Source organism: Chlorocebus sabaeus, chromosome 12 (assembly GCF_047675955.1).
Source record: "Chlorocebus sabaeus isolate Y175 chromosome 12, mChlSab1.0.hap1, whole genome shotgun sequence".
Lineage (NCBI taxonomy): Eukaryota > Metazoa > Chordata > Mammalia > Primates > Cercopithecidae > Chlorocebus > Chlorocebus sabaeus.
The window spans coordinates 104401329-104415174 of NC_132915.1; the positions used below are offsets into that span (position 1 = coordinate 104401329).

The window sequence follows — 13846 nt, forward strand, 5'->3', positions numbered from 1 at the left end:
CTAAAATACATGGACTTTTAAAAAAGATAATCTCTATATTATCACATTTAGCTACTCTTATCATTGTTTCCATTTTACCAATGGGAAAACTGAGGCACAAAGCGGTTAAGTAACTTGCCATGGTACAACTAGTAAGTGGTAGAACCAGGATTCGAACCTGGTGGTCTCATTCCAGTGTCTGTTTTTTTTTTTTTTTGAGATGGAGTTTTGCCCTTATCGCTCAGGCTGGAGTGCAGTGTCACAATCTCAGCTCACTGCAACCTCCACCACCCAGGTTCAAGTGATTCTCTTGCCTCAGCCTCCTGAATATTTGGGATTACAGGTGCCCACCACCACACGCAGCTAATTTTTTCTATTTTTAGTAGAGATGGGGTGTCACTATGTTGGCCAGGCTGGTCTTGAACTCCTGACCTCAAGTGATCCTCCTACCTCAGCCTCCCAAAGTGCTGGGATTGTAGGTGTGAGCCACCGCTCTCGGCCCCAGTGTCTGTTATTTTGTTGTTGTTGTTGTTTTTGTTTTTGAGATGCAGTCTCCCTCTGTCGCCCAGGCTGGAGTGCAGTGGTACGATCTCGGCTCACTGAAACCTCCACGTCATGGGTTTAAGCAATTCTCCTGCCTCAGCCTCCTGAGTAGCTGGGATTATAGGCGCCCGCCACCATGCCTGCTAATTTTCGTATTTTTAGTAGAGACGGAGTTTCACCATGTTGGCCAAGCTGGCCTCGAACTCCTGATCTCAAGTGATCTGCCTGCCTCATCCTCCCAAAGTGCTGAGATTACAGGCGTTAGCTGCCATACCCAGCCTACTGTTTTCTTTACTATCTTTTTTCTGTTCCAGAATCCAACCTAGTTGTCAGATGCCTGTAGTCTCCTCTTAGCTGGACAGTGTCTTAGTCTTACCTTGATTTTCATGACCTTGAACAGGTTTGAGGACTGGTCAGTTATTTTGCAGGATGCCCCCAATTTGGGTTTGTCTGATGTTTTTCTTATTACTAGACTATTAGGGGTTGTGAGTTTTTGGGAAGAATACCCAGAGGTGAGGTGCGCTTCTTTTTTTTTTTGAGATGGAGTTTCGCTCTTGTTGCCCATGCTGGTGTGCAGTGGTGCGATTTCAGCTCATTGCAACCTCTGCCTCTTGGGTTCAAGAAGTTCTGTCTCAGCCTCCCTAGTAGCTGAGACTACAGGTGCATGTCACCATGCCTGGATAATTTTTGTGTTTTTAGTAGAAACATGGTTTCACCATATTGGTCAGTCTGGTCTTGAACTTCTGACCTCAGGTGATCCGCCTGCCTCAGCCTCCCAAAGTACTGGGATTACAGGCGTGAGCCACCGTGCCTGGCTGAGCTACCCTTCTTACCACATCATAGCAGAGAATACATGCTGTCCACATGAAATCACTGGTGATATTAATTTTGGCCACTCAGTTAAGGAGGCGTTAGACAAGTTTCTCCTCTGTAAAGTTACTTTTTTCTCTTTTCCTACTTTATTTTTTGTAAGTGAGTACTAAATATAGCCATGTCCAGCTAATTTTTTTCATTTTTGGTAGAGGTGGGGGTCTCACTTTATTGTCTAGGCTGGTCTCAAACTCCTGGCCTCAAGCTACCCTCCTGCCTCGACCTCCCAAAGTGCTGGGATTACAGGCATGAGCCATTGTGCTGGCCTCTCCCTACCGTATTTATTTATTCATTAGTTTATATCTGTATGGACTCAAATACATTTATTTATTTTATACTTTGTTTATACCTTGTTTCAGCTTTGGCCATTGGGCATTCTTTTAGGTTGGCCTCTCTCCTTTGGGCGTGTCCTTCCTTTTTTCTTTTTTCTTTTCTTTTTTTTTTTCTATTAAGTTATCTCCTACCAAAAGGACTTTGGTTTTTTAAGCCCTTCTGTACTTTCTTTCACTATAAGATGCTTCAAGATTTTCTTATATTTTCCTTGCCCTGGCTCTAGAATCAACCAATTCTCCAAGGAATGCTGTTATTAGATAATGGTATTGTAAAGCAGGATCTGGGTGCTGCATGTGCCTGCTGCTATTGGAGTGTTTTAACTTCTAGGCCTTCTCAGTGGACAGAGCTATTACAGATAATATGTATGTATGCCACAGACCTGGTTTTAAATTTTAGCAACTGTTTATTAGCTGTGGAATTTTTGGTAAGTTATTTACCCTTTCTAACTGTTGGCAATTCCATTTGTAAAAGGAGAATAGTGATGTTTGCCTTTCAGGGTAGTAGTAAGGATCAAAAATAATGTAACTTAATGTGTTTACAAATAACATTGTTATAACTGTAATTTAACCACTTTTGTTTGTTTGTTTGTTTGTTACTTAGGCATAACCAGTTCTGTGTTATGAAGTCTGTGGAGGTGAATGTGTGTGTGTGTGTGTATTTTATAGGCATCTGAAGGGCAGAAAAAAGTCTGTAGTGAAAATATTTTAAAATATTTTTATTTTAAACTCAGTGGGCTATTGAGAATGAAGAAATGATTCACTGTTCTTTTCATAGTCCAAGTTCAGCTGAAAAAGTGAAAGCTAATAAAGATGTAGCTTCACCATTGAAGGAACTGGGTTTAAGAATCAGCAAGTTTTTGGTGAGTAAAAATTAGCACTCGCTCAGTTTATTACTTGCAGCGTGGATGTGCATGGTTGTGTTGCCAGTGATAGTGAAAATTCAGTTTATTTTTGTTTTGGGAATTAAGTTGAACATGTGTTTTATAAATACCCAGGTTGTAACTCTTCTCCCTAAAAGTTACAAGTCAAAGTTGCCTGATCCATTTACTGCATATCATAGGGTTTTCTTCACCAGACATGTGGTGGTCTTTAAGGTGACTAAGTTTGTCATTTCAGACACTCACATCTTGCCTACTGCTGTATTAGAGTGCTTGGTGAATAAGCATCGTTGTTTCTGGCATGTACATTTAATTGTAATAAAGATTGTATGTCAGTGACTGGCTCTTGTCTTCCATTAGAGTCAGAATTGTTATGTTGAATGAATCTTTGAGTAGCATTTTTGTTTATTCAAGTCCTATGTTCATTGTAGAAGACAAATCTTTAAATGCTCTGCATCCTGTGTGCGACTTCTGAGCTGAAGTGGCTGTTCCTCACTTAAAATCTCTTGTGTTTCAGGGTCTTGATGAAGAACAGAGTGTGCAGTTACTCCAGTGTTACCTGCAAGAGGACTACAGGGGTACTCGGGACTCAGTAAAGGTTTGTGGTTTATGTCAGCTCCTTTCTGCTGCCTTTATCCTTTTTCCCTGTTAGTTTTAGATAATGAAGGGTTTTGGCATCAATTCTTTTATCAGTGGTAGGTGAGCAGGTACAGTCATCTTCAGGAAAGACCTACTAAAGGCTTTAAAAAAACATGACCTGGGTGCAATGGCTTGTGCCTGTACTCCCAGCTTCTTGGGAGGCTGAGGCAGGAGGATCACTTGAGCCCAGGAGTTTGAGGCTGCAGTCAACTGGGATCGCACTGCTGCACTCTAGCCTGGGCAAAAGAGTGAGACCCCATCTCTTTAAAAAAATAAAGAATATGTATGCGCATAAGCTGAGATCTGTCTTCATACTTGGAGGAGTGGAGAGGTCAAAGACTGACATGTTAATCATAGAATCTTGGGCTATTAGAGGTGATAAGGATTTGGTAGAATTTCTAGCCTGCCCATTTTGCATAAGAGGACTGAGGCCAGAGGAGAAGGGAAGGGATTTGAGCACAGGTTTGGGTACATTTGAGTAGAAAATAAAGTGGAAAGTATATGTAGAAACAAATGTGCAATTATAATCTTGAAGGATGAAGTGAAGGTATGTATCTTTTTTTATTACTTGAGTTTTGCCTAAAAGATGGCCTCTTAACTGCTCTGTTTTTCTTTTCAGACAGTACTGCAAGATGAGAGGCAGAGCCAGGCCTTAATCCTGAAGGTCAGTAGTAGTCACCATTTCTATTCTTTGATGTAAAATTGAGTGACAGCTTCTTGACCTCATTTTCCTGAGCATTGCTGGCTTTTGACTCTTCTGTTGGATAACCATGGAGGTTTTTATGAAGAAGTGTATTAACTCATTTGTGACACGATGCTTTTGTTTGCTTGTTTGTTTGTTTGTTGTGTTTTTTGAGATGGAGTCTTGCTCTGTCGCCCAGGCTAGAGTGCAGTGGCGTGATCTTGGCTCACTGCAAGCTCCACCTCCCGGGTTCACGCCATTCTCCTGTCTCAGCCTCCCGAGTAGCTGGGACTACAGGCGCCTGCCACCGCGCCGGGCTGATTTTTTGTAGTTTTTTAGTAGAGACGGGGTTTCACCATGGTCTTGATCTCCTGACCTCGTGATCCGTCCACCTCGGTCTCCCAGAGTGCTGGGATTACAGGGGTGAGGCACTTTGCCCGGCCGAAACGATGCTTTTATCCACTGGACCCAGTAGAGAGGTTTCTCCCAAGGAGATTCTGTAGCTACTGGTAGTGAGAACAAGTTCATGGATATTTTCCCTCTAGGTCTAAGTCCAGCAGGATTAATTTGTATTTCTTTATTCTTCAGTCCCTTTCCAGCAACCTTCTCACTTAGGATCTCGTGTTAAAATGCAATTTGTGGCCAGGTGCGGTGGCTCAAGCCTGTAATCCCAGCACTTTGGGAGGCCGAGACGGGCGGATCACGAGGTCAGGAGATCAAGACCATCCTGGCTAACACAGTGAAACCCCGTCTCTACTAAAAAATACAAAAAACTAGCGGGCGAGGTGGCGGGCGCCTGTAGTCCCAGCTACTCGGGAGGCTGAGGCAGGAGAATGGTGTGAACCTGGGAGGCAGAGCTTGCAGTGAGCTGAGATCACACCACTGCACTCCAGCCTGGGCAACAGAGCGAGACTCTGTCTCAAAAAAAAAAAAAAAAAAAAAAATGCAATTTGTGACTTCTGAAGAAGTTTCCTATTTTATATTTAGTGAGAACTAAGTACATTAGTTACAAGCGATTAGGACCTATATCAGTGGAATTTTTGTATTTGTTTTTATGTGTTTGGCCTGCCAGTTGATAGCATTGTGTGCTACATGAATGCTCTGAGAAATCATGCTAGAAAACATTTTTGGAAACGTGTGTATATTATTAAACAATAATTCCTTTCATCCTGTATATCCTGGTTTATGAAAGTCTTTTGCTTTATTTTGGCCTAATTCAGTATGTTTGCATTTCTGTGATTTCTTATTTATATAAATTTAACTTTTCCATCCACATCTTTAAGTGAAATTATCAATAAATTTAAACTTGAGTTTCCTGTGTGCAAAGGTGAGTACTGATTTTGAATCTTTGGGTTCCTCAGATTGCAGATTATTATTATGAAGAAAGAACCTGTATTCTTCGTTGTGTCTTACACCTTCTCACTTACTTCCAAGATGAAAGACACCCCTATAGGGTAAGCCTGTTTAGTCCTCTTGGTTCTCTTTACACTGTGTCATCTTAATAATTTTATTAATATTATTTGAATATTTACCTTATTCTAGGTATAATTTACTCTCTTGATTTTTTAAAGGTTGAATATGCAGACTGTGTTGATAAATTGGAGAAGGAACTAGTTTCAAAATATAGACAGCAGTTTGAAGAGCTTTATAAAACTGAAGCACCAACTTGGGAGACACATGGAAATCTCATGGTATGTGGTTACTGTGCTCTCCTGTAACTCTTGTTTTTTAAGATGGAGTCTCGCATTGTCACCCAGGCTGGTATATAGTGGTGTGATCTCGGCTCACTGCAACCTCCATCTCCTGAGTTTAAGCAGTTCTCCTACCTCAGCCACCCGAGTAGCTGGGATTACAGGCACCTGTTGCCACACCCAGCTAATTTTTGCATTTTTAGTAGAGACGGGTTTTCACCACCTTGGCCAGGCTGGTCTCGAACTCCTGACCTCAGGCGATCTGCCCACCTCAGCCTCCCGAAGTGCTGGGATTACAAGCGTGAGCCACCACACCTGGCCTGGAACTCTTAGGAGGATTGTATACCCTTGCTTATAGAACTGCAAGTTAAATTATTTATTCATTCATTTAAAACATTCAGATTATCTTTTTTTTTTTTTTGGTGAGATGGAGTCTCCCTCTGTTGCTCAAACTGGAGTGCAATGGCACAGTCTCAGCTCACTGCAACCTCTTGTTTCCTGTGTTCAAGCGATTTTACTGCCTCAGCCTCCCAAGTAGCTGGGATTACAGGCGCCTGCCACCATGCCCAGCTAATTTTTTGTATTTTTAGTAGAGATAAGAGATACGGTTTCACCATGTGGGCCAGGCTGGTCTTGAACTCCCGACTTCAGGTGATCTGCCTGCCTTGGCCTCCAAAAGAGGATTACAGTCGTGAGCTACTGTGCCTGACCTAGATTATCATTCTTTTTTTTTGTTTTTTGAGACGGAGTCTCACTCTGTTGCCCAGGCTGGAGTGCAGTGGCCGGATCTCAGCTCACTGTAAGCTCCGCCTCCCGGGTTTACAGCATTCTCCTGCCTCAGCCTCCCGAGTAGCTGGGACTACAGGCGCCCGCCACCTCGCCTGGCTAGTTTTTTGTGATTTTTAGTAGAGATGGGGTTTCACTGTGTTAGCCAGGATGGTCTCGATTTCCCGACCTCATGATCCGCCCACCTCGGCCTCCCAAATTTTGCTGGGATTACAGGCTGAGCCATCGCGCCTGGCCTAGATTATCATTCTTGAGGAAAGTTTGAACATGTCATATAAATCAAAATATTGATGACGTTAATTAATAGTACTTAATTCTGACTTTGACTTTTTTGCAATCCCATTACTTTCATTTCTTACCTAAAATTTATTTAGTGGTTAATAGAATTCTGAGCTTAATATTTCATCTTATTATTTTCTGCTCAGTGTGTAACACCAGTCTGATTATTTTATCCTAATTTCTAAACCAGTTTGCATCTGTAGATTGTAGCATGACCTTGTTTGTTTTAAAAATAATACATTCGGCCGGGCGCGGTGGCTCAAGCCTGTAATCCCAGCACTTTGGGAGGCCGAGACGGGCGGATCATGAGGTCAGGAGATCGAGACCATCCTGGCTAGCACGGTGAAACCCCGTCTTTACTAAAAAAATACAAAAAACTAGCCGGGTGAGGTGGTGGGCGCCTATAGTCCCAGCTGCTCGGAAGGCTGAGGCAGGAGAATGGCGTGAACCCGCGAGGCGGAGCTTGCAGTGAGCAGAGATCCGGCCACTGCACTCCAGCCCGGGCAACAGAGCGAGACTCCGTCAAAAAAAAAAAAAAATAATAATAATAATAATACATTCTTATTAAAACACATCAAAAACACAGCTACTTAAAAAATAGTTAATGGATGAAAAGGGTCCGTTCATACATATAACATTCCTGTCCTTGGAAAGTTTGCAGTTAGAAGCATGAAATTGCAATACAAGCCTAAAATTCCCAGGAATAAGTTTAGTACAATTTAAAATCGAAATGAAGAGAACTTTAAAAATGCTATAAAAGGTGTAAAAGAAGACATAACTGAGGCTGGGCACAGTGGCTGTAATCCTAGCACGGTGGGAGGCCAAGGCAGGCAGATTACTTTAGGTCAGGAGTTCGAGACAAGCCTGGTCAACATGGTAAAACCCTGTTTCTACTAAAAATACAAAAATTGGCCGGGCACGGTGTCTCGGGCCTATAATCCCAGCACTTTGGGAGGCCAAGGTGGGTGGATCACTTGAGTCAGGAGTTCAAGACCAGCCTGGCCAACATGGTGAAACCCCATCTCTACTAAAAATACAAAAATTAGGCGAGTGTGGTGGCACCCACCTGTAGTCTCAGCTACTCGGGCGGCTGGAGTGGGAGGATCACTTGAGCCCAGGAGGCAGAGGTTACAGTGAACCAAGATTGCACCGCTGTACTCCAGCCAGGGTGACAGAGCAAGACTCCGTCTCAAAACGAGGAAAAACCATAAAAAATAAAAATGCAAGCCTGGCCAATATGGTGAAACCCCGTCTCTAGTAAAAATACAAAAAAAATTAGCTGTGCATGGTGATGTGTGCCTATAATCCCAGCTACTCGGGAGGCTGAGGCAGGAGAATTGCCTGAACCCAGGAGGCAGAGGTTGCAGTGAGTCGAGTTGGCGCCACTGCACTCCAGCCTAGGCAACAGAGCAAGACTCTGTCTCAGAAAAATAAAATTAAAATACAAAAGTTAGCTGGGCGTGGTGGCACGCACCTGTACTCCCAGCTATTCAGGAGGCTGAGGCAGGAGAATTGCTTGAATCTGAGTGGTGGAGATTGCAGTGAGCCAAGATGACGCCATTGCACTCTGGCCTGTGCAACAGAGCAATCTCTGTGTCAAAAAAAAAAAAGACATAACCAAAGGGAAAGACACACCATATATATATATATATATATATATTTTTTTTTTTTTTTTTTTTTTTTTTTTGGGACGGAGTTTCACTCTTGTAGCCCAGGCTGGAGTGCAATGGTGCAATCTTGGCTCACCACAACCTCTGCTTCCCAGGTTCAAGTGATTCTCCTGCCTCAGCCTCCCAAGTAGCTGGGATTACAGGCATGCGCCACCACACCAGGCTAATTTTGTATTTTTAGTAGAGATGGGGTTTCTCCATGTTGGTCAGACTGGTCTCGAACTCCCAACCTCAGGTGATCCACCCACCTCGGCCTCCCAAAGTGCTGAGATTACAGGCGTGAGCCACCACACCTGGCTAGGACACATCATACTCTTTTTTTTTTTGAGACGATGTTTTACTCTTGTTGCCCAGGCTGGAGTGCAGTGGCATGATCTTGGCTTACCACAGTCTCTGCCTCCCGCGTTCAAGCACATCTCCTGCTTCAGCCTCCCGAGTAGCTGGGATTAAAGGCATGCACCACCATGCCCAGCTAATTTTGTATTTTGAGTAGAGATTGGGTTTCTCCATGTTGGTCAGGCTGGTCTCGAACTCCTGACCTCAGGTGATCTGCCTGCCTCAACCCACCAAAGTGCTGGGATTATGGGGGTAAGCCTTTGCGCCCGGCTGACACACCATATGCTTTTTTTTTTTTTTTTTTTTTGAGACGGAGTCTCGCTCTGTTGCCCAGGCTGGAGTGCAGTGGCATGATCTCGGCTCACTGCAACCTCTGCTTTCAAGCGATTGTCCTGCCTCAGCCTCCTGAGTAGCTGGGATTACAGGCATGCCACCATGCCCAGCTAGTTTTTTGTATTTTTAGTAGAGACAGTTTCACCGTGTTAGCCAGGATGGTCTCACTCTCCTGACCTTGTGATCTGCCCGCCTCGGCCTCCCAAAGTGCTGGGATTACAGGTGTGAGCCAACATTTTAATTTTAGTGTTTTTGTTGTTTGTTTGTTTTGTTTTGTTTTTGAGACAGTCTCACTCTGTCACCCAGGCTGGAGTGCAGTGGCAAGATCTTGGCTAAGTGTAATCTCTGCCTCCCGGGTTCAAGGGATTCCCTTGCCTCTAGCCTCCTGAGTAGCTGGGATTACAGGCATGTGCCACCACGCCTGTCTTATTTTTGTTATTTTTAGTAGAGATGGAGCTTCGCCACATTGGTCAGGCTAGTCTCACTCCTGACCTCAGGTGATCCACCTGCCTTGGCCTCCCAGAGTGCTAGGATTACAGGCATGAGCCTCCTCACCCAGCCAAAATTTTAAGTTTTGATAAATTTTTTTTTCAGTTTTGTCTATTATAGCTGCTGACTTTTGGAGCTTATCCTTAAATGTTTGATAGAATTTACCAGTGAAGCCATCTGGGCCTGGAGTTTTCTTTGTGGAAAAGTTTTTAATTATTTTATTGATTAAAATTTTTTTGATCTCTTTTTTAAAATTTTCATCAAGTTTCTAACAAAGTTTTAAATACTGAATTGTTTTCCTTGATTGATATGGACCTATTCAAGTTTCCTATTTCTATTTGGGACAATTTTGGTAATTTGTGTCTTTTAAGGAATTTGTTCATTTCATTTCACTAGTGAGATGTATTTACCTAAGGCTGTTCATATTATTTTCTTATCCTTTTACTCTCTTTGGAGTCTAGTGCTGTGCTCTTACTCATTTCTGATAATGATAGTTTTGTCTTCAATTTTCTTTATTTAAAAAAAATTTTTTTTTGAGACAGTCTCACTCTGTAGCCCAAACTGGATTGCAGTGGCGTAATCTTGGCTCGCTGCAACCGCCACCTTCAGGACTCAGGTGATACTTGTGTTGCCTCAGCATCCCGAGTAGATGGGAGTACAGGTGCGCACTATTAAGCTCAGCTTTTTTTTATATTTTAGTAGATACAGGGTTTCACCATGTTGCCCAGAGTGGTCTTGAACTCCTGAGCTCAGGTGATCTGCCTCGCTCAGTCTCCCAAAGTGCTGGGATTATAGGCGTGAGCCACCGCGTCCGGCCAGTTTTCTTTATTATGATGTTTTATATTTAATTGATTTCTGTTCTGTGTGTGTGTGTGTGTGTGTGTGTATATGTGTGTATATATATATATATAATTTTCACTCTTGTTGCCCAAGCTGGAGTGTAATGGTGTGATCTTGGCTCACTGCAACCTCCGCCTCCCGGGTTTAAACTATTCTCCTGCCTCAGCTTCCCAAGTAGCTGGGATTACAGGCGCCCACCACCACGCTCAGCTATTTTTTGTATTTTTAGTAGAGACGGGGTCTCACCATATTGGCCAGGCTGCTCTCGAACTCCTGACCTCATGATCTGCCTGCCTCGGTGTCCCAAAGTGCTGGGATTACAGGCATGAGCCAGCATGCCTGGCCTCTCTCTCTTTTTTTAAAATAGATTTCTGCCTCTGTGTGTGTGTGTGTGTGTGTGTGTATACCCAGCCTTGTTCTTTATTTTATATATATATTTTTTCCTCTCTTTTTTATTTTAATTTTATTTTTATTTTTTTGAGACGGAGTCTTGCTCTGTCTGTCACCCAGGCTGGAATGCAGGGATGAGATCTCGGCTCACTGCAATCTCCGCCTCCCGGGTTCACGCCATTCTCCTGCCTCAGCCTCTCGAGTAGCTGGGACTAGAGGCACCGCCACCAAGCCTGGCTAATTTTTTGTATTTTTAGTAGAGACAGGGTTTCACCAAGTTAGTCAGGATGGTCTCGATCGCCTGATCTCGTAATCCGCCTGCCTTGGCTTCCCAAAGTGATGGGATTACAGGCGTGAACCACCGCCTGGCCTCCTCTCTTTTTTGTTTTTTTGTTTTTTTTTTTTGAGACGGAGTCTCGCCCAGGCTGGAGTGCAGTGGCTGGATCTCAGCTCACTGCAAGCTGCACCTCCCGGGTTTACGCCATTCTCCTGCCTCAGCCTCCCGAGTAGCTGGGACTACAGGCGCCCGCCACCTCGCCCGGCTAGTTTTTTGTAGTTTTTAGTAGAGACGGGGTTTCACCGTGTTAGCCAGGATGGTCTCGATCTCCTGACCTTGTGATCCGCCCGTCTCGGCTTCCCAAAGTGCTGGGATTACAGGCTTGAGCCACCGCGCCCGGCCACCTCCTCTCTTTTTTTAATGGGAGAGTGTGTGTGTGTGTGTGTGTGTGTGTGTGTGTGTTGGAAGTCTCACTCTGTCACCCAGAGTGAGACTCTCTGGATTTAATGTGCAAATATTGGATGTTTTTCGTAAATATCTTTTTTTTTTTTTTTTTGAGACGGAGTCTTGCTCTGTAGCCCGGGCTGGACTGCAGTGGCCGGATCTCAGCTCACTGCAAGCTCCGCCTCCCGGGTTCACGCCATTCTCCTGCCTCAGCCTCCGGAGTAGCTGGGACTACAGGCGCCCGCCACCTCGCCCGGCTAGTTTTTTGTATTTTTAGTAGAGACGGGGTTTCACCGTGTTAGCCAGGATGGTCTCGATCTCCTGACCTCGTGATCCGCCCGTCTCGGCCTCCCAAAGTGCTGGGATTACAGGCTTGAGCCACCGCGCCCGGCCTTTTTTTTTTTTTAAGATGGGTTCTTCCTCTGTTGCCCAGGCTGGAGTATAGTAGCACAATCACAGCTCACTGCAGCCTTGACCTCCTGGGCTCAGGTAATCCTACTACCTCAGCCTCCCAACTAGCTAGGACTACAAGCATGCTCCAGGTTTTGCTCTGTTGCCCAGGCTGGCCTTGAACTCCCGGGCTGAAGGGATCTGACCACCTTGGCCTCCCAAAGTGCTGGGATTACAGGTGTGAAGTACTATACCAGATGAAACATCTTACTGTTCCCAATGTTTTTATTTGGTTCTTTTATCTGAGAACACATTCTTTGTCATTTTAGTCTTCTAAAATTTACTGTCTCATGTTTTATGGCCTACCCTATGATCTTTCTTGGTGATTGTACCTGTACACCTGGAAAGAATGTCTAGTTTTGTCAGTTGAATAGTATGACTTTATTAGCAAGGGATTGTTAATAACCTAGATGCTCATCCAAGTGAGCAGGTTAAATCAATGATGGCATTTATGTGCAGTGGAATACTATGTAGTATTAAAAATATTGAGGGTGTTGGTTGAATAATCTATAGTATATCCACATAATGAATTATTATACACATAAAAGGATAAAAATAGGGACTTTTTGTGTGTGTGTGTGACAGAGTCTGACTGTGTCACCCAGGCTGGGGTACAGGGCCATGGTCGTAGCCTACTGCAGCATCAACCTCCCTAGCTCAAGCGACTCTCCTGCCTTAGGCTCCAGTGTAGCTAGTATTACAGGCATGCACCTCTATGCCTGACTAATTTTTAAGAACTTCTTGTAGGGATGGAGTCTCGCTGTGTTTCCCAGACTAGTCTTGAACCCCTGGACTCAAACAGTCCTCCCACTTTGGCCTCCCAAAGTATTCAAGTGTTAGGCTTATAGATGTGAGCCATTAGGCTTATAGATGTGAGCCACCCTGCTAGTCCAGAAAATTTTTACAATATCTTTATAGGAGATAATAAAAGATACATTGTTGCGGCTGAGTGTTTGGTGGCTCAGGCCTGTAATCCCACCACTTTGGGAGGTGAAGGTGGGAGGATTGGTTGAGCCCAGGAATTCAAGACCAGCCCTGGCAACATAGCAAGACCTTGCTTCTACAAAAAATGTTAAAAATTGGCCAGGCGCAGTGGCTCACGCCTGTAATCCCAGCACTTTGGAAGGCCAAGGTGGGCGGATCACCTGAGGTCAGGAGTTCAAAACCAGTCTGGCCAATATGGTGAAACCCTGTCTCTACTAAAAAGAAAAAAATTAGCCAGGCGTGGTGGCAGGCGCCTGTAATCCCAGCTACTCGGGAGGCTGAGGCAGGAGAATCGCTTGAACTTGGGAAGCAGAGGTTGCAGTGAGCCAAGATCGTGCCGTTGCACTCCAGCGTGGGGGACAAGAGTGAGACTTCATCTCAAAAAAAAAAGAAAAATTAAAAGAATTAGCCATGGCCGGGCACTGTGGCTCGCACCTGTAATCCCAGCACTTTGGGAGGCTGAGGCGGGTAGATCACGAGGTCAGGAATTCGAGACCAGCCTGGCCAACATGGTGAAACCCCGTCTCTACTAAAAATACAAAAATTAGGTGGGCGTGGAGGCGTGTGCCTGTAATCCCAGCTACTTGGGAGACTGAGGCAGGAGAATTGCTTGAACCTGGGAGGTGGAGTTTGCAGTAAGCCGAGATTGCGCCATTGCACTCCAGCCTAGGTGACAGGGTGAGACTCCGTCTCAAAAAAAAAAAAAAAGCCAGACATGGTGCTAACCTGTAGTTCCAGCTACTTGGATGGCTGAGGCAGGAGGATCGCTTGAGCCCAGTGGGTCAAAGCTACAGTGAGCTGTGATCATAGCAGTGCACTCTGGGTGACAGAGCGAGACCCTCTCTCAAAAGAAAAGATATGTTGGTTGGCTGAGCACAGTGTCTTACACCTATAATTCCCAGTGCTTTGGCTTCCCAGGAGGATCTGTTGAGGCCAGGAGTTCAAAACCAGCCT

General features: G+C 44.5%; 1 protein-coding gene across 2 annotated transcripts in view; it reads left to right on the forward strand.

The window, feature by feature from the left end:
* The window catches only part of NUP188 (nucleoporin 188), a 64315-nt gene that overhangs the window by 11183 nt on the left and 39286 nt on the right, over positions 1-13846 (forward strand). For both annotated transcript variants that reach the window (XM_008006001.3, XM_008005999.3), the window contains exons 4-8: positions 2500-2584; positions 3120-3200; positions 3861-3905; positions 5285-5377; positions 5495-5614. In XM_008006001.3, coding sequence (XP_008004192.3) covers positions 2500-2584; positions 3120-3200; positions 3861-3905; positions 5285-5377; positions 5495-5614 — 424 coding nt within the window. The remainder of the gene's footprint in view (positions 1-2499; positions 2585-3119; positions 3201-3860; positions 3906-5284; positions 5378-5494; positions 5615-13846) is intronic.